The sequence below is a fragment of the Hyla sarda genome, chromosome 4 (genome assembly GCF_029499605.1).
Source record: "Hyla sarda isolate aHylSar1 chromosome 4, aHylSar1.hap1, whole genome shotgun sequence".
Classification (NCBI taxonomy): domain Eukaryota; kingdom Metazoa; phylum Chordata; class Amphibia; order Anura; family Hylidae; genus Hyla; species Hyla sarda.
In genome coordinates, this window is record NC_079192.1 from 131703404 (window position 1) to 131725363 (window position 21960).

Genomic DNA, 21960 nt, shown 5'->3' on the forward strand with positions numbered 1-21960 from the left:
GTATAGTTCCCCCACATTAGGTGCAGTATAGTTCTCCACATAAGGTGCTGTATAGTCGCCCCACATTATGTGCAGTATAGTTCTCCACATTAGGTGCAGTATAGTTCTCCCCATTAGGTGCAGTATAGTTCTCCACATTAGGGTTGGCAGTATAGTTCCCCCACATTGGGTGTACTATAGTTCCCCACATTAGGTTGGCAGTATAGTTCCCCCACATTAGGTGTAGTATAGTTCCCCCACATTAGGTTGGCAGTATAGTTCCCCACATTAGGGTTGGCAGTATAGTTCCCCCACATTGGGTGTACTATAGTTCCCCACGTTAGGTTGGCAGTATAGTTCCCCCACATTAGGTGCATTATAGTTCCCCGCACATTAGGGTTGGCAGTATAGTTCCCCCACATTTGGTGCAGTATAGTTCCCCCACATTCGGTTGGCAGTATAGTTCCCCCACATTAGGGTTGGCAGTATAGTTCCCCCACAAGGTTGGCAGTATACTTCCTCCCACAAGGTTTTCAGTATAATTCCCCCACAAGGTTTGCAGTATAATTCCCCCCACAAGGTTGGCAGTATAATTCCCCCCACAAGGTTGGCAGTATAATTCCCCCCAAAAGGTTGGCAGTATAATTCCCCCCACAAGGTTGGCAGTATAATTCCCCCCACAAGGTTGGCAGTATAATTCCCCCCACAAGGTTGGCAGTATAATTCCCCCCACAAGGTTGGCAGTATAATTCCCCCCACAAGGTTGGCAGTATAATTCCCCCCAAAAGGTTGGCAGTATAATTCCCGACACAAGGTTGGTAGTAAAGTTCCCCCCACATTAGGCAGGCAGTGTTCCCCCACATTAGGCAGGCAGTGTTCCCCCACATTAGGCAGACAGAGTTCCCCCACATTAGGCAGACAGAGTTCCCCCACATTAGGCAGGCAGTGTTCCCCCACATTAGGCAGGCAGTGTTCCCCCATATTAGGCAGACAGAGTTCCCCCACATTAGGCAGACAGAGTTCCCCCACATTAGGCAGACAGAGTTCCCCCACATTAGGCAAGCAGTGTTGCCCCACATTACAAAGGCAGTGTTCCCCCACATTAGACAGGCAGTGTTCCCCCACATTAGGCAGGCAGTGTTCCCCCACATTAGGCAGGCAGTGTTCCCCCACATTGGGCAGGCAGTGTTCCCCCACATTAGGCAGGCAGTGTTCCCCCACATTAGGCAGGCAGTGTTCCCCCACATTAGGCAGTCAGAGTTCCCCCACATTAGGCAGTGTTCCCCCAAATTAGGCAGGCAGTGTTCCCCCACATTAGGCAGGCAGTGTTCCCCCGCATTAGGCAGTCAGAGTTCCCCCACATTAGGCAGTGTTCCCCCAAATTAGGCAGGCAGTGTTCCCCCACATTGGGCAGGCAGTGTTCCCCCACATTAGGCAGTCAGTGTTCCCCCACATTAGGCAGTCAGTGTTCCCCCACATTAGGAAGTCAGAGTTCCCCCACATTAGGCAGTCAGAGTTCCCCCACATTAGACAAGCAGTGTTACCCCACATTAGGCAGACAGAGTTCCCCCACATTAGACAGGCAGTGTCCCCCACAGACATACAGCCTCCAGCCATATACAGTGTATGGCTGGAGGCTGTATGTCTGTGTCGGAACACCGAAGATGACGTCACGCTGGTCACTTACCATGCGTGCATCATCCTCGGTCCTCCCCGATGCTCCGCTCTGCTTTACGGGCGCACGCATGGGACGTCAGTGACGTGACGTCCCTGCGTGCTCTACCTCCCGGCGGTCCCTGCGATTTTAAAGGGTACTTTTCATCAAAAAAACTTTTGATATATTATAGATTAATGTAAGCAGAATAACTTTCTAACAGCATGCTATTAAAAAATATCGTTCTTTCTATTTAATTTTCCACTTTGAAAAAATGACCACTAGGGGTCTCCCTACCAGTCCTACTAGTAAATTTTGGGGGCTTCCGTTTCTACGCAGTGCAAATTTCGGTAAAAATGACACCTTATCATTATTCTGTAGGTCCATACGGTTAAAATGATACCCTACTTATATAGGTTTAATTTTGTCGCACTTCTGGAAAAAATCATAACTACATGCAGGAAAATTTATACGTTTAAAAATATCATCTTCTGACCCCTATAACTTTTTTATTTTTCCACGTACAGGGCGGTATGGCGGTACAGGGCGGTTTTTGCGCCGTGATCTGAAGTTTTTATCGGTATGATTTTTGTTTTGATCTGACTTTTTGATCACTTTTTATTCATTTTTTAATGGTATAAAAAGTGACCAAAAATGCGCTCTTTTGGACTTTGGAATTTTTTTGCGCGCACGCCATTGACCGTGCGGTTTAATTAATGATATATTTTTATAGTTCGGACATTTACGCACGCGGCGATACCAAATATGTTTATTTATTATTTTTTTACACTGTTTTATTTTTTTTATGGGAAAAGGGGGGTGATTCAAACTTTTATTTGGGAAGGGGTTAAATGACCTTTATTAACACTTTTTTTTTACTTTTTTTTGCAGTGTTATAGGTCCCATAGGAACCTATAACACTGCACACACTGATCTTTTACACAGATCACAGGCATGTATTAACACGCCTGTGATCAGTGTTATCGGCGCTTGACTGCTCCTGCCTGGATCTCAGGCACGGAGCAGTCATTCGCCGATCGGACACCGAGGAGGCAGGTAAGGGCCCTCCCGGTGTCCAGCAAGCTGTTCGGGACGCCGCGATTTCACCGCGGCGGTCCCGAACAGCCCGACTGAGCAGCTGGGTCACTTTCACTTTAGAAGCGGCGGTCAGCTTTGACAGCCGCTTCTAAAGGGTTAATACCGCACATCGCCGCGATTGGCGATGTGTGGTATTAGCCGCGGGTCCCGGCCGACGAGATCCCGCTTCATATCGTGGGAGCCGGCGCAGGACGTAAGTATACGTCCTGCGTCGTTAAGGGGTTAAGGACCCAGCCATTTTACACCTTAGGACCCGGCCATTTTTTGCACATCTGACCACTGTCACTTTAAACATTAATAACTCTGGAATGCTTTTAGTTATCATTCTGATTCCGAGATAGTTTTTTCGTGACATATTGTACTTTAACATAGTTGTAAAATTTTGTGGTAACTTGCATCCTTTCTTGGTGAAAAATCCCAAAATTTTATGAAAAATTTGAAAATTTTGCATTTTTCGAACTTTGAAGCTCTCTGCTTGTAAGGAAATGGATATTCCAAATATTTTTTTTTTATTCACATATACAATATGTCTTCTTTATGTTTGCATCATAAAATTGACATGTTTTTACTTTTGGAAGACACCAGAGGGCTTCAAAGTTCAGCAGCAATTTTCCAATTTTTCACAAAATTTCCAAAATCACAATTATTCAGGGACCAGTTCAGGTTTGAAGTGGATTTGAAGGGTCTTCATCTTAGAAATACCCCACAAATGACCCCATTATAAAAACTGCACCCCCCAAAGTATTCAAAATGACATTCAGTCAGCATTTTAACCCTTTAGGTGTTTCACAGGAATAGCAGCAAAGTGAAGGAGACAATTCACAATCTTCATTTTTTACACTCGCATGTTCTTGTAGACCAAATTTTTTAATTTTTACAAGGGCTAAAAGGAGAAAACATATTGTTATTGTCACGATTCGGCTAGCTGGAGGTGGATCCTCTGTGCCAGAGAGGGATTGGCGTGGACCGTGTCGGTGGACCGGTTCTAAGTTGCCAGGTCGTATCCACAGGCAACGGCTCAACCTCTCTGACTGCTGAGATAAGCGCGGTACAAGGGAGTAGACAAAAGCAAGGTCGGACGTAGCAGAAGGTCAGGGCAGGCAGCAAGGATCGTAGTCAGGGGCAACGGCAGGAGGTCTGGAACACAGGCTAGGAACACACAAGGAAACGCTTTCACTGGCACAATGGCAACAAGATCCGGCGAGGGAGTGCAGGGGAAGTGAGGTATAAGTAAGGAGTGCACAGGTGAGGATATTGATTAGGCCTGCTGCGCCAATCAGTGGCGCAGTGGCCCTTTAAATCGCAGAGACACGGCGCGCGCGCGCCCTAAGGAGCGGGGCCGCGCGCGCCGGGACAACACAGACGGGGAACGGGTCAGGTACGGGAGCCGAGATGCGCATCGTGAGCGGGCGCGTCCCGCATCGCGAATCGCATCCCGGCTGGGAGTAATATCGCAGCACACCCGGTCAGCATGTCTGACCGGGGCGCTGCGAATGAGAGAACGCTGCAAGCGCTCCGGGGAGGAGCGGGGACCCGGAGCGCTCGGCGTAACAGTACCCCCCCCCCTTGGGTCTCCCCCTCTTCTTGGAGCCTGAGAACCTGAGGATAAGACTTTTGTCCAGGATTGTGTCCTCAGGTTCCCAAGATCTCTCCTCTGGGGCGCAATTCTCCCAGTCAACCAGGAAGAATCTTTTACCTCTGACCGTCTTGGATGCTAGAATCTCCTTCACCGAAAAGACGTCAGATGAACCGGAAACTGGAGTGGGAGAAACAACTTTGGGAGAGAAGCGGTTAAGGATGAGTGGTTTAAGGAGAGAGACATAGAAGGCATTGGGAATACGGAGAGAAGGAGGAAGAAGGAGTTTGTAAGAGACAGGGTTGATCTGGCACTTGATTTTGAAAGGACCAAGATAGCGTGGTCCCAGTTTATAACTGGGGACACGAAAGCGGACATACTTAGCGGAGAGCCATACCCTGTCTCCGGGAGCAAAAATGGGGGGAGTTCTTCTTTTCTTATCAGCAAATTTTTTCATCCGGGATGAGGCCTGTAAAAGAGAATTTTGGGTTTCTTTCCATATGGTGGAAAGGTCTCGAGTCACTTCATCAACAGCGGGCAAACCAGAGGGCATGGGAGTGGGGAGGGGAGGAAGAGGGTGACGGCCGTACACCACAAAGAATGGGGATTTAGCAGAAGATTCGGAGACTCTGAAGTTGTATGAGAATTCGGCCCATGGTAGAAGATCTGCCCAGTCATCCTGGCGGGAGGAAACAAAATGTCGCAAATAGTCACCCAGGACCTGATTAATTCTTTCTACTTGCCCATTGGATTGGGGATGATAAGAAGAAGAGAAGTTTAATTTGATCTTGAGCTGCTTACAGAGGGCCCTCCAGAATTTAGACACAAATTGAACGCCTCTATCCGAGACGATATGCGTGGGCAACCCGTGAAGGCGAAAAATGTGTATAAAAAATTGCTTTGCCAACTGAGGCGCCGAAGGAAGGCCTGGAAGAGGGATAAAATGTGCCATCTTGGAGAATCGATCAACGACCACCCAAACAACTGTGTTGCCACGGGATAAAGGCAAGTCAGTAATAAAGTCCATACCAATCTGTGACCAAGGTTGTTCAGGAACAGGCAGAGGATGAAGGAGACCAGCAGGCTTCTGGCGAGGAGTCTTATAGAGCAGACAGAGGATAGATTCTGCCCCGGGGTGGAGTAGTACCCGGGAGGAGGTCAATAGGACAGTCATAAGGCCTGTGGGGAGGCAAAGTCTCTGCTTGAGTACTGGGAGCCGGTTTAAGACAGTCCTTGTGGCAAGAAGTACCCCAGTTCTTGATTTCCCCTGTGGTCCAATCAAGGGTTGGGGAATGGCGTTGAAGCCATGGTAATCCAAGAAGAATTTCTGAAGTGCAGTTAGAGAGGACCAAAAATTCAATTTTTTCGTGATGGGGTCTGATGCACATTAAGAGAGGTTCCGTGCGGTAACGCACGGTACAGTCCAATCTTTCATTATTAACAGAGTTGATGTAGAGGGGTCTGGCGAGACTGGTCACCGGGATGTTGAACCTGTTGATGAGAGAGGCCAAAATAAAGTTTCCTGCAGATCCGGAATCCAAGAAGGCCATAGCAGAGAAGGAGAAGGTAGAAGAAGACATCCGCACAGGCACAGTAAGACGTGGAGAAGCAGAGTTCACATCAAGAGCTGTCTCACCTTTGTGCGGAGTCAGCGTGCGTCTTTCCTGGCGAGGAGGACGGATAGGACAATCCTTCAAGAAATGTTTGGTACCGGCACAGTACAGGCAAAGGTTCTCCATGCGGCGTAGTGTCCTCTCTTGAGGTGTCAAGCGAGACCGGTCAACTTGCATAGCCTCCACGGCGGAAGGCACAGGAACGGATTGCAGAGGACCGGGGAGAGAAACCGCCTCGTGCGAACAAAGTCCATATTCTGGCGGAGCTCCTGACGCCTTTCGGAAAAACAAATGTCAATGCGGGTGGCAAGATGAATAAGTTCATGCAGGTTAGCAGGAATTTCTCGTGCGGCCAGCACATCTTTAATGTTACTGGATAGGCCTTTTTTAAAGGTCGCGCAGAGGGCCTCGTTATTCCAGGATAATTCGGAGGCAAGAGTATGGAATTGGATGGCGTACTCGCCAACAGAAGAATTACCCTGGATCAGCAGGGCAGTCTCGGCAGAAGAGGCTCGGGCAGGTTCCTCAAAGACATTTCGAATCTCCGTGAAGAAGGAGTGTACAGAGGCAGTGACAGGATCATTGCGGTCCCAGAGCGGTGTGGCCCATGACAGGGCTTTCCCAGACAGAAGGCTGACTACGAAAGCCACCTTAGACCTTTCAGTTGGAAACTGGTCCGACATCATCTCCAAATGCAGGGAACATTGCGAAAGAAAACCACGGCAAAACTTAGAGTCCCCATCAAATTTATCCGGCAAGGATAATCGGAGGCTGGAAGCGGCCACTCGCTGCGGAGGAGGTGCAGGAGCTGGCGGAGGAGATGATTGCTGAAGCTGTGGTAGTAGCTGCTGTAGCATCACGGTCAGTTGAGACAGCTGGTGGCCTTGTTGCGCTATCTGTTGCGACTGCTGGGCGACCACCGTGGTGAGGTCGGCGACAACTGGCAGCGGGACCTCAGCGGGATCCATGGCCAGATCTACTGTCACGATTCGGCTAGCTGGAGGTGGATTCTCTGTGCCGGAGAGGGATTGGCGTGGACCGTGTCGGTGGACCGGTTCTAAGTTACTACTGGTATTCACCAGAGCCCGCCGCAAAGCGGGATGGTCTTGCAGCGGCGGTAGCAACCAGGTCGTATCCACCGGCAACGGCTCAACCTCTCTGACTGCTGAGATAAGTGCGGTAAAAGGGAGTAGACAAAAGCAAGGTCAGACGTAGCAGAAGGTCAGGGCAGGCAGCAAGGATCGTAGTCAGGGGCAACGGCAGGAGGTCTGGAACACAGGCTAGGAACACACAAGGAAACGCTTTCACTGGCACAATGGCAACAAGATCCGGCGAGGGAGTGCAGGGGAAGTGAGGTATAAGTAGGGAGTGCATAGGTGAGGATATTGATTAGGCCTGCTGCGCCAATCAGTGGCGCAGTGGCCCTTTAAATCGCAGAGACCCGGCGCGCGTGCGCCCTGAGGAGCGGGGCCGCGCGCGCCGGGACAACACAGACGGGGAACGGGTCAGGTACGGGAGCCGAGATGCGCATCGCGAGCGGGCGCGTCCCGCATCGCGAATCGCATCCCGGCTGGGAGTAATATCGCAGCGCACCCGGTCAGCAGGTCTGACCGGGGCGCTGCGAATGAGAGAACGCTGCGAGCGCTCCGGGGAGGAGCGGGGACCCGGAGTGCTCGGCGTAACAGTTATTTTTGTAGCCCAATTTCTCTCGAGTAAGCACATACCTCATACGTCTATGTAAAGTGTTCGGCGGGCGCAGTAGAGGGCTCAGAAGCGAAGGAGCGACAAGGGGATTTTGGAGAGTATGTTTTTCTGAAATGGTTTTTGGGGGGCATGTTGCATTTAGGAAGCCCTATATATAATTTTTTTCACTAAAATGTGTGTTTACCCCCAAATTTCACATTTTTGCAAGGGTGAATAGCAGAAAATACCCCCCAAAATTTGTAACCCCATCTCTTCTGAGTATGGAGGTACCCCATAAGTTGACCTGAAGTGCACTACGGGTGAGAAGGAGTCATATTTGGCTTTTTGAGAGCAAATTTTGCTCAGGGGCATGTCGCATTTAGGAAGCCCCTATGGTGCCAGGAAAGCAAAAAAAACCACATGGCATACCATTTTGGAAACTAGACCCCTTGAGGAACGTAATAAGGAATAAAGTGAGCCTTAATACCCCACAGGGGTTTCACGAGTTTTGCAAAGGTAAAAAAAAAAAAATGTTTTCACTAAAATGTGTGTTTCCCCCCCAAATTTCCCATTTTTGCAAGGGTTAATAGCAGAAAATACCCCCCCAAAATTTGTAACCCCATCTCTTCTGAGTTTGGAGGTACCCCATAAGTTGATCTGAAGTGCACTACGGGCAAACTACAATGCTCAGAAGAGAAGGAGTCATATTTTGCTTTTTGAGAGCAAATTTTGCTCGGGGGGCATGTCGCATTTAGGAAGCCCTTATGGTGCCAGGACAGCAAAATAACCGCCCATGGCATACCATTTTGGAAACTAGACCCCTAGAGGAATGTAACAAGGGGTACAGTGAGCATTTACCCCCCACTGGTGTCTGTCAGATCTTTGGAACAGTGGGCTGTACAACATTTTTATTTGCACAGCCCACTGTTCCAAAGCTCTGTCAGACACCAGTTGGGTGTAAATTCTCACTGCACCCCTCATTACATTCCGTGAGGGGTGGTTTCCGAAATGGGGTCACATGTGGGTTTTTTTATTTTTTTTTTGCGTTTGTCAAAACCGCTGTAACAATCAGCCACCCCTGTGCAAATCACCTCAAATGTACATGGTGCACTCTCCCTTCTGGGCCTTGTTGTGTGCCCCCAGAGCACTTTGTGCCCACATATGGGGTATCTCCGTATTCGGGAGAAATTACATTACAAATTTTGGGGGGCTTTTTTTCCCTTTTACCTCTTGTCAAAATGAAAAGTATAGGGCAACACCAGCATGTTAGTGTAAAAAATTTGTTAGTGTAAAAAGCCCCCCAAAATTTGTGAGGCAATTTCTCCCGAGTACGGCGATACCCCATATGTGGCCCTAAACTGTTGCCTTGAAATACGACAGGGCTCCGAAGTGAGAGAGCGCCATGCGCATTTGAGGCCTGAATTAGGGATTTGCATAGGGGTGGACATAGGGGTATTCTACACCAGTGATTCCCAAACAGGATGCCTCCAGCTGTTGCAAAACTCCCAGCATGCTTGGACAGTCAACGGCTGTCCGGCAATACTGGGAGTTGTTGTTTTGCAACAGCTGGAGGCTCCATTTTGGAAACAGTGGCGTACCAGACGTTTTTCATTTTTATTGGGGAGGCGAGGGGGGCTGTGTAGGGGTATGTGTATATGTAGTGTTTTTTACTTTTTATTTTATTTTGTGGTAGTGTAGTGTTTTTAGGGTACAGTCACATGGGCGGGGGATTACAGCGAGTTTTCCACTGCGAGTTTGAGCTGCCACGCAAAATTTGCTGCATCGCAAACTTGCAGCCTGATACTCACTGTAAGCCCCCTGCCCATGTGAATGTACCCTGTACATTCACAGGGGGGGAACCTCCAGCTGTTGCAAAACTACAACTCCCAGCATATACAGTCTATCAGTGCATGCTGGTAGTTATAGTTTTGCAACAGCTGGAGGCACAAGGGTTGGGAAACACTGAGTTAGGAAACAGACAATGTTTCCCAACCAGTGTGCCTCCAGTTGTTGCAAAACCACTACTCCCAAACATTCTCAGGCATGCTGGAAGTAGTAGTTCGGCAACATTTTTAGAGCCAGATGTTGCCGAACTACAAGTCCCAGCATGCTTGGAGTTGTAGTTTTGCAACATCTGGAGGACTACAGTTTGCAGACCACTAATACAGTGGTTCCCAATCTGTGCCCTTCCAGATGTTGCAAAACTACAACTCCCAGTGTGCCAAAACTGTCTAGGCATGCTAGGAGTTGTAGTTCTGCAACATCTGAAGGGCCAGATGTTACAGAACTACAACTCCCAGCATGCCTGGACAGTAAGGGCATGCTGAGGATGTGTAGTTTTGCAACATCTGGAAGGGCACAGTGGTCTCCAAACTGTGGACCTCCAGATGTTGCAAAACTGCAACTCCCAGCATGCCCAGACGCCAAGGGCTGTCTGGGGATGCTGGGAGTTGTAGTATACAGGGTCCCATTACAGCAATGCATGTCGCTTTACGGCGACGTGCATTGCTGTAAAGGGCCCGACCGCGGCTGAAGAGGAACTCACCTGTCGCTGCAGCCGTCATCTTCATAGCCAGGATCCGGGTCTTCAGGGACGAGGTAAGTACCGGGGCCGGTCCCCAGCACTCTGCCGTCCCCCGCCGCGTCCTCCGGTCTTCCTCCCGTCCTCTCCGGACTTTCAGGGGCCGGGCAGGGCCGGAGGAAGTAACGCCCCCCCCCCCCCCCTGCGATTGGTCGGTTAACTAACCGACGGATCGCAGGGGATAGGAGGAGGTGGCCGGTTTGCCACCTCGCTCCTATACTCCAGCATGGTCCTGGTCGGTCTGTGACAACCGGGATCATGCAAAATTGCCGGGCGGTCGGGTCCCAGAGACCCGATCAGCCCGGTATCGCCGCAGATCGCAGGGGTGATTTCCTACATGGCCCCCCTCGGCGTTTGCCCTGGATGCCTGCTGAAGCATTTCAGCAGGCATCCGCTTCCAATCTCTGCCCGGCGCGCGGCAGGGACCGGAAAACCCCAGGGCGTAAGTTTACGCCCTGGGTCCTTAAGTACCAGGGCGCCAGGGCGTAAAATTACGCCCTGGGTCCTGAACAGGTTAAAGCTAACGCTGGACCGCAGAGAGGTTTCCGGGACATCCTTGTGTCCCGAAATGACCTTTCGGGACACAGAGATGTCCGGAATGTGACGGGGGCCTGTGGCCGACTGCCCACAGAGGGGGCTCGGCGTGCCACAGGTTCGCCATCACTGCTGTAGAGAGAGTTCAGAGAAGATACTAAACTAGTACATGGATTGCAGGATAAAACTTACCAGGAAAGGTTAAAGGAGATATCCAGTGCTGAAAAACGTATCCCCTATCTTAAGTTTCAGATCGTGGGGGGGTCCGACCGCTGGGCCCCCCCGCGATCTCCTACACGGGGTCCCAACTCGCTGGCCAGATAGTGGGTGTCAACCACCGCACAAAGCGCCGGCCGGCACGCCCCTTCAATACAGCGCTTTGGCTATGGCAGAGTCGGAGATTGCCAAAGGCAGCGCTCCAGCTCTGCCATAGAGTTGTATTGAGGGGGCGTGTCAGCCGCCGCTTCGTGCGGTGGTCAACATGCCCCCTTCCCGCGGGGCCCCCTACAGGAGATCACGGGTGGGCTCCAGCGGTCGGTTTTTCAGCACTGGACTACTCCTTTAAAGGACCTTAACATGTATAGCTTGGAAGAAAGAAGAGACAGAGGGGATATGATAGAGACTTTTAAATACATAAAGGGAATCAACATGGTAAAGGAGGAGAAGATATTCAAAAGAAGAAAAACTACCACAAGAGGACATAGTTTTAAATTAGAGGGGCAAAGGTTTCTGCAGTAATATCAGGAAGTATTACTTTACTGAGAGAGTAGTGGATGCATGGAATAGCCTTCCTTCAGAAGTGGTCGCTGCATATACAGTGAAGGAGTTTAAACATGCATGGGATAAGCATAAGGCTATCCTTCATAAGATAGGACCAGGGACTATTCATAGGATTCAGATTATTGGGCAGACTAGATGGGCCAAATGGTTCTGATCGCGGTGCTGTGCGCTAATAACCCTTTAGACACAGCGTTCAAAGTTGATCGCCGCATCTAAAGTGAAACTAAACTACTCCCGGTTAGCTCAGTGGGCTGTTTGGGACCACCGCAGTGAAATTGTGGCATCCCAAACAGCTGTAGGACATGAGGAAGGTCCCCTTACCTGCCTCCTGGTGTCCGATCGCCGAATGACTGCTCAGTGCCTGAGATCCAGGCATGAGCAGTAATGCAGCAGAATCATTGATCAATGGTTTCCTATGAGAAACCATTGATTAAGGTAAAATATCAGTGTGTTTATAGCATTACAAAAAAAAAGTGGGAAAAAAAAGTTAATAAATGTGATTTAACCCCTTCCCTAATAAAAATCAGAATCACCAAATTATAAAAATATATCGTTAATTAAACCACACAGTCAATGGCGTACGCGCAAAAAAAAAATAATTCCAAAATAGCTTATTTTTGGGTCACTTTTTATATCATGAAAAAAATGAATAAAAAGTGATAAAAAAGTCCGATCAATACAAAAATGGTACTGCTAAAAACTTCAGATCACGGCACAAAAAAAATGAGCTATCATAACGCCCTGTACGTGCAAAAATAAAAAAGTTATAGGGATCAGAAAATGACAATTTTTAAACTATTAATTTTCCTGCATGAAGTTATGATTTTTTCCAGAAGTACGACAAAATCAAACCTATATAAGTAGGGTATCATTTTAACCGTATGGACCTACAGAATAAAGAAAAGGTGTCATTTTTACCGAAAAATGTACTACGTAGAAACGGAGGCCCCAAAATTTACAAAATGGTGTTTTTTCTTAAATTTTGTCGCACAATGATTTTTTTTTTTTTGTTTCCTCGTAGACTTTTCGGTAAAATGACTGATGTCATTACAAAGTAGAATTGGTGGCGCAAAAAATAAGCCATCATATGGATTTTTAGGGGCAAAATTGAATTAATGTAAGGAGGAAAAAATGAAAGTGCAAAAACGGAAAAACCCCTGGCCCTTAAGAGGTTAAAGGGGTACTCTGCTGCCCCAGTTTTGTGGGTGTTGTGACATCACTGCCATGCCTCCTCCTACAGACTTCCATTGAGGGGGCATGGCAGTGAGATAAACGAGATCGTGGGGATCAGACATCTTATCCCCTATCCAAAGGAGATGTCTAGGGGCAGAGTACCCCTTTAAGGCCAAAATGGGCTGGATCCTATTTTCCTAATAAAATATTTAAAAAAATAAAAAAACAACATATTTAGTATCACTGCATGCATAATTGTCCAGACTGTTAAATTATTATATTCCTGATCCTACACAGCCAATGGTGTAAATGCAAAAAAAAAAAAACTCCAAATGCTAAAGTTGCAGATTTTTGGTCACATCCCAGAAAATATTAAATAAATAAGTGATCAAAAAGCCAGAACTACGCAAAAGTGCCATTAAAACTACAGCTCATGGCACAAGAAATAAACCTAGCAAAGCTCCGTAAGTGGAAAAATAAATAAAAAGCTGCAGGGATCAGAACACAGCAAGGAACAGATTTTTTTTTCAGTTTACATATAATTTTTCTCTGGCTTCGTAATATATATAATAAAATAAAGTGCGCCAATTCGGATGTGGATTTTCTGCCTGTAAATCTGCAGCATTTCTGACCCGTGTAAATACAGCCGATATGAATTCGTTGTGGGTTTTTTTCTAGCCATAAAAAGTAATGTAACCTGAAAGCTGAGCATCATCACTACCTGTCAGGCACATCGACTGCTCCGCAGCACCACAAGTCTCAGAATGCCGGCCCATCCCCGGCAGTAACCTGTGCCGGTACATGAGCGGCGCTCCGCTGTTCCGGGGGGAGGTAATATAGGGGGACACTCGGAGCGGCCGCAGCACTCATACGTTTGGCCCCGGCTGGATCGCAGTAAGAAGCAGACATGGCCTCGTCCACACCCCGCACAACCCGCTCCACCGCATCCGCAGCATCTCCGGGGAGCCCGACCCGCCTGAGCCGCCTGCAGGAGAAGGAGGAGCTGCGGCACCTGAATGACCGGCTGGCCGCCTACATCGAGCGGGTGCGGTCCCTGGAGGCGGACAAGTCTCTGCTGAGGCTACAGCTGGAGGAGCGGGAGGAGGTGACCGGCCGGGAGGTGCAAAACCTGCGCCTGCTCTACGAGACCGAGCTGGCCGATGCCCGTAAGCTGCTGGACCACACGGCTAACGAGCGGGCCCGGCTGCAGGTGGAGCTGGGGAAGGTGCGGGAGGAGCACCGGCAGCTGCAGACCAGGTACGGGGGTACGGCTTTACTGAGCCCGGGGGGGAATAACCGCACTGTCTGACTGTACCCCACTGTTTATCAGACCTCAGATCTGGAGAACTTGTCACAGTCTGGTATTGGTCTGGGTGCCCATCTGTTTGAATTTTAAAATAAATATTGTAGTAAATATGGGGCCTCTAGTGTGAACACACATCTAGTATTCAGCTGATGTTCTCACAGTCACCTGTTTGACAGTTCCCCCGCCCATCAGTCATGATATCAGACAGTTCCCCCGCCCATCAGTCATGATATCAGACAGTTCCCCCGCCCATCAGTCATGATATCAGACAGTTCCCCCGCCCATCAGTCATGATATCAGACTGTTCCCCCGCCCATCAGTCATGATATCAGACTGTTCCCCCCGCCCATCAGTCATGATATCAGACTGTTCCCCCGCCCATCAGTCATGATATCAGACTGTTCCCCCCCCGCCCATCAGTCATATGACAGTTCCCCCCGCCCATCTGTCATGATATGACAGTTCCCCCCGCCCATCTGTCATGATATGACAGTTCCCCCCGCCCATCTGTCATTATATGACAGTTCCCCCCGCCCATCAGTCATGATATGACAGTTCCCCCCGCCCATCAGTCATGATATGACAGTTCCCCCCGCCCATCAGTCATGATATGACAGTTCCCCCCGCCCATCAGTCATGATATGACAGTTCCCCCCGCCCATCAGTCATGATATGACAGTTCCCCCCGCCCATCAGTCATGATATGACAGTTCCCCCCGCCCATCAGTCATGATATGACAGTTACCCCCGCCCATCAGTCATGATATGACAGTTACCCCCGCCCATCAGTCATGATATGACAGTTACCCCCGCCCATCAGTCATGATATGACAGTTACCCCCGCCCATCAGTCATGATATGACAGTTCCCCCCGCCCATCAGTCATGATATGACAGTTCCCCCCGCCCATCTGTCATGATATGACAGTTCCCCCCGCCCATCAGTCATGATATGACAGTTCCCCCCGCCCATCAGTCATGATATGACAGTTCCCCCCGCCCATCTGTCATGATATGACAGTTCCCCCCGCCCATCTGTCATGATATGACAGTTCCCCCCGCCCATCTGTCATGATATGACAGTTCCCCCCGCCCATCTGTCATGATATGACAGTTCCCCCCGCCCATCTGTCATTATATGACAGTTCCCCCCGCCCATCAGTCATGATATGACAGTTCCCCCCGCCCATCAGTCATGATATGACAGTTCCCCCCGCCCATCAGTCATGATATGACAGTTCCCCCCGCCCATCAGTCATGATATGACAGTTCCCCCCGCCCAACTGTCATGATATGACAGTTCCCCCCGCCCATCTGTCATGATATGACAGTTCCCCCCGCCCATCTGTCATGATATGACAGTTCCCCCCGCCCATCTGTCATGATATGATAGTTCCCCCCGCCCATCAGTCATGATATGACAGTTCCCCCCGCCCATCAGTCATGATATGACAGTTCACCCCGCCCATCAGTCATGATATGACAGTTCACCCCGCCCATCAGTCATGATATGACAGTTACCCCCGCCCATCAGTCATGATATGACAGTTACCCCCGCCCATCAGTCATGATATGACAGTTACCCCCGCCCATCAGTCATGATATGACAGTTCCCCCCGCCCATCAGTCATGATATGACAGTTCCCCCCGCCCATCAGTCATGATATGACAGTTCCCCCCGCCCATCAGTCATGATATGACAGTTCCCCCCCGCCCATCAGTCATGATATGACAGTTCCCCCCCGCCCATCAGTCATGATATGACAGTTCCCCCCCGCCCATCAGTCATGATATGACAGTTCCCCCCCGCCCATCAGTCATGATATGACAGTTCCCCCCCGCCCATCAGTCATGATATGACAGTTCCCCCCCGCCCATCAGTCATGATATGACAGTTCCCCCCCGCCCATCAGTCATGATATGACAGTTCCCCCCCGCCCATCAGTCATGATATGACAGTTCCCCCCCCGCCCATCAGTCATGATATGACAGTTCCCCCCCGCCCATCAGTCATGATATGACAGTTCCCCCCGCCCATCAGTCATGATATGACAGTTCCCCCCGCCCATCAGTCATGATATGACAGTTCCCCCGCCCATCAGTCATGATATGACAGTTCCCCCGCCCATCAGTCATGATATGACAGTTCCCCCGCCCATCAGTCATGATATGACAGTTCCCCCGCCCATCAGTCATGATATGACAGGTCCCCCGCCCATCAGTCATGGTATCAGACAGTTCCCCCACCCATCAGTCATGGTATCAGACAGTTCCCCCGCCCGGTGCTCCGGTGGGCTGGAAAAGGTGGATACATTCCTAGGAAAGAGTCTCCTAGGACTGTATCCACCTTTTCCAGCCCACCGGAGCAACTGAAAGCTGAACTAATTTATGCAGGAAAAGTCATCAACTGCCGAACCGAGAAGTTCGTGACGTATCGAACTTACTGTAAGTTCGCTCATCTCTAGTCATGATATGACAGTTCCCCCGCCCATCAGTCAGGATATCAGACAGTTCCCCCGCCCATCAGTCAGGATATCAGACAGTTCCCCCGCCCATCAGTCAGGATATCAGACAGTTCCCCCGCCCATCAGTCAGGATATCAGACAGTTCCCCCGCCCATCAGTCAGGATATCAGACAGTTCCCCCGCCCATCAGTCAGGATATCAGACAGTTCCCCCGCCCATCAGTCAGGATATCAGACAGTTCCCCCGCCCATCAGTCAGGATATCAGACAGTTCCCCCGCCCATCAGTCAGGATATCAGACAGTTCCCCCGCCCATCAGTCAGGATATCAGACAGTTCCCCCGCCCATCAGTCAGGATATCAGACAGTTCCCCCGCCCATCAGTCAGGATATCAGACAGTTCCCCCGCCCATCAGTCAGGATATCAGACAGTTCCCCCGCCCATCAGTCAGGATATCAGACAGTTCCCCCGCCCATCAGTCAGGGTATCAGACAGTTCCCCCGCCCATCAGTCAGGGTATCAGACAGTTCCCCCGCCCATCAGTCAGGGTATCAGACAGTTCCCCCGCCCATCAGTCAGGGTATCAGACAGTTCCCCCGCCCATCAGTCAGGGTATCAGACAGTTCCCCCGCCCATCAGTCAGGGTATCAGACAGTTCCCCCGCCCATCAGTCAGGGTATCAGACAGTTCCCCCGCCCATCAGTCAGGGTATCAGACAGTTCCCCCGCCCATCAGTCAGGGTATCAGACAGTTCCCCCGCCCATCAGTCAGGGTATCAGACAGTTCCCCCGCCCATCAGTCAGGGTATCAGACAGTTCCCCCGCCCATCAGTCATGGTATCAGACAGTTCCCCCGCCCAGTGCTCCGGTGGGCTGGAAAAGGTGGATACATTCCTAGGAAAGAGTCTCCTAGGACTGTATCCACCTTTTCCAGACCACCGGAGCACCTGAAAGCTGAACTAATTTATGCAGGAAAAGTCATCAACTGCCGAACCGAGAAGTTCGTGACGTATCGAACTTACTGTAAGTTCGCTCATCTCTAGTCATGATATGACAGTTCCCCCGCCCATCAGTCATGATATGACAGTTCCCCCGCCCATCAGTCATTACATCAGACAATTCCCCCGCCCATCAGTCATGATATCAGACAGTTCCCCCGCCCATCAGTCAGGATATCAGACAGTTCCCCCGCCCATCAGTCAGGATATCAGACAGTTCCCCCGCCCATCAGTCAGGATATCAGACAGTTCCCCCGCCCATCAGTCAGGATATCAGACAGTTCCCCCGCCCATCAGTCAGGATATCAGACAGTTCCCCCGCCCATCAGTCAGAATATCAGACAGTTCCCCCGCCCATCAGTCAGGATATCAGACAGTTCCCCCGCCCATCAGTCAGGATATCAGACAGTTCCCCCGCCCATCAGTCAGGATATCAGACAGTTCCCCCGCCCATCAGTCAGGATATCAGACAGTTCCCCCGCCCATCAGTCAGGATATCAGACAGTTCCCCCGCCCATCAGTCAGAATATCAGACAGTTCCCCCGCCCATCAGTCAGGATATCAGACAGTTCCCCCGCCCATCAGTCAGGATATCAGACAGTTCCCCCGCCCATCAGTCATTACATCAGACAATTCCCCCGCCCATCAGTCATGATATCAGACAGTTCCCCCGCCCATCAGTCAGGATATCAGACAGTTCCCCCGCCCATCAGTCAGGATATCAGACAGTTCCCCCGCCCATCAGTCAGGATATCAGACAGTTCCCCCGCCCATCAGTCAGGATATCAGACAGTTCCCCCGCCCATCAGTCAGGATATCAGACAGTTCCCCCGCCCATCAGTCAGAATATCAGACAGTTCCCCCGCCCATCAGTCATGATATCAGACAGTTCCCCCGCCCATCAGTCAGGATATCAGACAGTTCCCCCGCCCATCAGTCAGGATATCAGACAGTTCCCCCGCCCATCAGTCAGAATATCACAGTTCCCCCGCCCATCAGTCAGGATATGACAGTTCCCCCGCCCATCAGTCAGGATATGACAGTTCCCCCGCCCATCAGTCAGGATATGACAGTTCCCCCGCCCATCAGTCAGGATATGACAGTTCCCCCGCCCATCAGTCATGATATGACAGTTCCCCCGCCCATCAGTCATGATATGACAGTTCCCCCGCCCATCAGTCATGATATGACAGTTCCCCCGCCCATCAGTCATGATATGACAGTTCCCCCGCCCATCAGTCATGATATGACAGTTCCCCCGCCCATCAGTCATGATATGACAGTTCCCCCGCCCATCAGTCATGATATGACAGTTCCCCCGCCCATCAGTCAGGATATCGGACTGTTCCCCCGCCCATCAGTCAGGATATCGGACTGTTCCCCCGCCCATCAGTCAGGATATCGGACTGTTCCCCCGCCCATCAGTCAGGATATCGGACTGTTCCCCCGCCCATCAGTCAGGATATCGGACTGTTCCCCCGCCCATCAGTCAGGATATCGGACTGTTCCCCCGCCCATCAGTCAGGATATCGGACTGTTCCCCCGCCCATCAGTCAGGATATCGGACTGTTCCCCCGCCCATCAGTCAGGATATCGGACTGTTCCCCCGCCCATCAGTCAGGATATCGGACTGTTCCCCCGCCCATCAGTCAGGATATCGGACTGTTCCCCCGCCCATCAGTCAGGATATCGGACTGTTCCCCCGCCCATCAGTCAGGATATCGGACTGTTCCCCCGCCCATCAGTCAGGATATCGGACTGTTCCCCCGCCCATCAGTCAGGATATCGGACTGTTCCCCCGCCCATCAGTCAGGATATCGGACTGTTCCCCCGCCCATCAGTCAGGATATCGGACTGTTCCCCCGCCCATCAGTCAGGATATCGGACTGTTCCCCCGCCCATCAGTCAGGATATCGGACTGTTCCCCCGCCCCTCAGTCAGACGTCCAGAATTTCCGAGATTCTGTGGCAGCAGAGTCCCATTCAATGCGGAATTTCCGTGCCAGATGTTTCCGGCAAGGAAATTCTGTTTGCCGTGTCCGCAGAAAGAATGAATCCCGTGCAGTCCTAGCGCTTACAGATCCGCATTGAGCTTTTCTGTGCAGACATTCCAGAAGTGTGAACATTGCCTTACTCACCCCAGGAAGTACCCATAGTACCCAAAGTATTTCTTTCTTTAAAGGAATAGTGCAGCAAAAAATAACTTATCCCCTATCCAAAGGATAAGGGATAAGTTATAGATTGGAGGGTCCTGAGTGCTGGGACCCCAATGATCTCCTAAACGGGGCCCCAGCAGTCTGCTTGAAGCAGCCGTTCCGACCCCCGCAGGAAGCCTCGGCCGTCACACCCCTCCATTTATCTCTATGGGATACATGGAGGGGGCGTGTCAGCAGCAGCTCCGTGCAATGGGGTCGGCACGTCCCCTTCCAGCAGACTGCTGGGGCCCCGTACAGGGGATTGCGGGGTGTCCCAGTGCTCGGACCCCCCACAATCTAGAACGTATCCCCTATCCAAAGGATATATGTTCTTTTTCACTACATAACTCCAGGGATGTGGAATTCCTATCGCACAATGCCAGGGACATGCAGCTCCGGGCGCCGGCAGGGGAATTCTGCCAACATTTAGCCCTGCTTGGGGCTAGTAGAGTCAACCAGGCAGTGCTCAGGGTGTATGGAGCGGGCTCCTGACTTGAGCCCGCTCTATAACCGGTGACCCCCAGCTGATTTCAGTAGCTGGGGGCCGCCGCTAATAGCCTGGCATTTGGCAATTACTGTGGCCGGCTATTAACCCTTTAGATTGCCGCTGTCAAAGTTGACAGCGGCATCTAAAGGTACCTTTTTAACCATCCCTGGTGGTTCAGTGGGGCAGATCGCACCCTCGCAGCGCGATCATGGCGGGACGCAATCCACTTTGGAGGTAGCCGGAGGGCTTACCACTCCTTCCTTGGCTGCTGTGGATCTGTATTTAAGGACACCCTGCTCCCCCCCGATATAACACGGGGTCATATCCGGTCAGTCGCAGCGGCTAACGATAGCCAGGACCCGTAGCTAGCTAATACCGGACATCATCGATCGCGATGATGCCTGGTATTAACCCTTTAGATGCGGCAATCAAAGTTGATCGCCGCGTCTAAAGTTAAAAAAAAAAAAAAACATTCCTGGCAGCTCAGTCAGGCTGATCAGGACCACCGTGGTAAAACTGTGGTGTCCAGATTAGCTGTTAGGACACGAGGAGGGTCCCTTCCTGCCTCCTGCATGTCCGATTGCCGAATGACTGCTCCGTGCCTGAGATCCGGGCTGGAGCAAAGGAGCGCCGATAACACTGATCAGTGCTATGCTATGGCTTTGCATTAATCAGTATATACAATCAAGGTATTGCATGTAATAATCCCCTATGAGAGCTATAACACTGCAAAAAAAGTGTAAAAAAAAAAAAAAAATGGTTAATAAATGTGACTTAACCCCTTCGCTAATAATAGTTTGAATCACCCCCCTTTTTCCATAAAAAAAAAAAAAAACTATGTAAATAATAAGAAATTTAAACATATGTGGTATCTCCACGTGCGTAAATGTCGGAACTATAAAAATATATGGTTAATTAAACCACATGGTCAATGGTGTACACGTAAAAAAAATCCAAAGTCCAAAATAGCGTCTTTTTGCTCACTTTTTATGCCATTAAAAAAATGAATAAAAAGCTAACAAAAAGTCTGATCCAGACAAAAAAGGATACTGATAAAAACTTCAGATCACGCCACAAAAAATGAGCTCTCAAAGATCCCTGTATGCGGAAAAATTTAAAAGTTATAGGGGTCAGAAGATGACAATTTTAAACATATAAAATTTTGGGCATGTAGATTTTTTCCAGAAGTACAACAAAATCCAACCTATATAAGTAGGGTATCATTTTAATCTTATGGACCTACATAATAATGATAAGGTGTCATTTTTACCGAAGAAATGGAAGCCCCCAAAAGTTACACAGCGTTTTTTTTTTTTTTTTTCAAACAAAGATTTATTGAAAATTTAACACGGTACAGTAATGGCAACGAAATTGACATATGCATGAGTGGTACATAGTGAAGCATACTGTTGATATGTGGGCGTTTTTTTGTTTTTGTTTGTTTGTTTGTTTTTTATTCTGTCCCACATATACACTTTTTTTTTCTTTTGACGTAGATTTTTGGGTAAAATGACTGATGTCATTACAATGTGGAATTGGTGATGCAAAAGACTAAAATTGAAAGGGTTAAGATTTTTAAAAGGTGAGGAGGAAAAAACGAAAGTGGAAAAACGCTGAGTCATTAAAGGGTTAACCCCTTTCATATAAAAAATTCACATCACCCTTTCCAATTTTCTATACAAAAAAAATGTAAACATAATAAAAATAAATGTACTTGATATTGGCGCGTGCGTAATTGTCCCAACTATTAAAACATAACATTATATATTCTGTACGGTCAATGGCATTAACATAAAAAAATACCAAACTACAGAATTTCATTTTTTATAACACCATATCCAG

General features: G+C 49.7%; 1 protein-coding gene across 4 annotated transcripts in view; it reads left to right on the forward strand.

Annotated features, from left to right (window-relative positions):
• The first annotated feature begins 13465 nt into the window (after positions 1–13465).
• LOC130368461 (lamin-L(III)-like) overlaps positions 13466–21960 on the forward strand; it is a 61494-nt gene continuing 52999 nt past the window's right edge. The window contains exon 1 of one of the 4 annotated variants that reach the window (XM_056572143.1): positions 13466–13928. In XM_056572143.1, coding sequence (XP_056428118.1) covers positions 13579–13928 — 350 coding nt within the window. In that variant the 5' untranslated portion in view covers positions 13466–13578. The remainder of the gene's footprint in view (positions 13929–21960) is intronic. The other 3 variants (XM_056572146.1, XM_056572142.1, XM_056572144.1) reach the window with 3 other exon arrangements.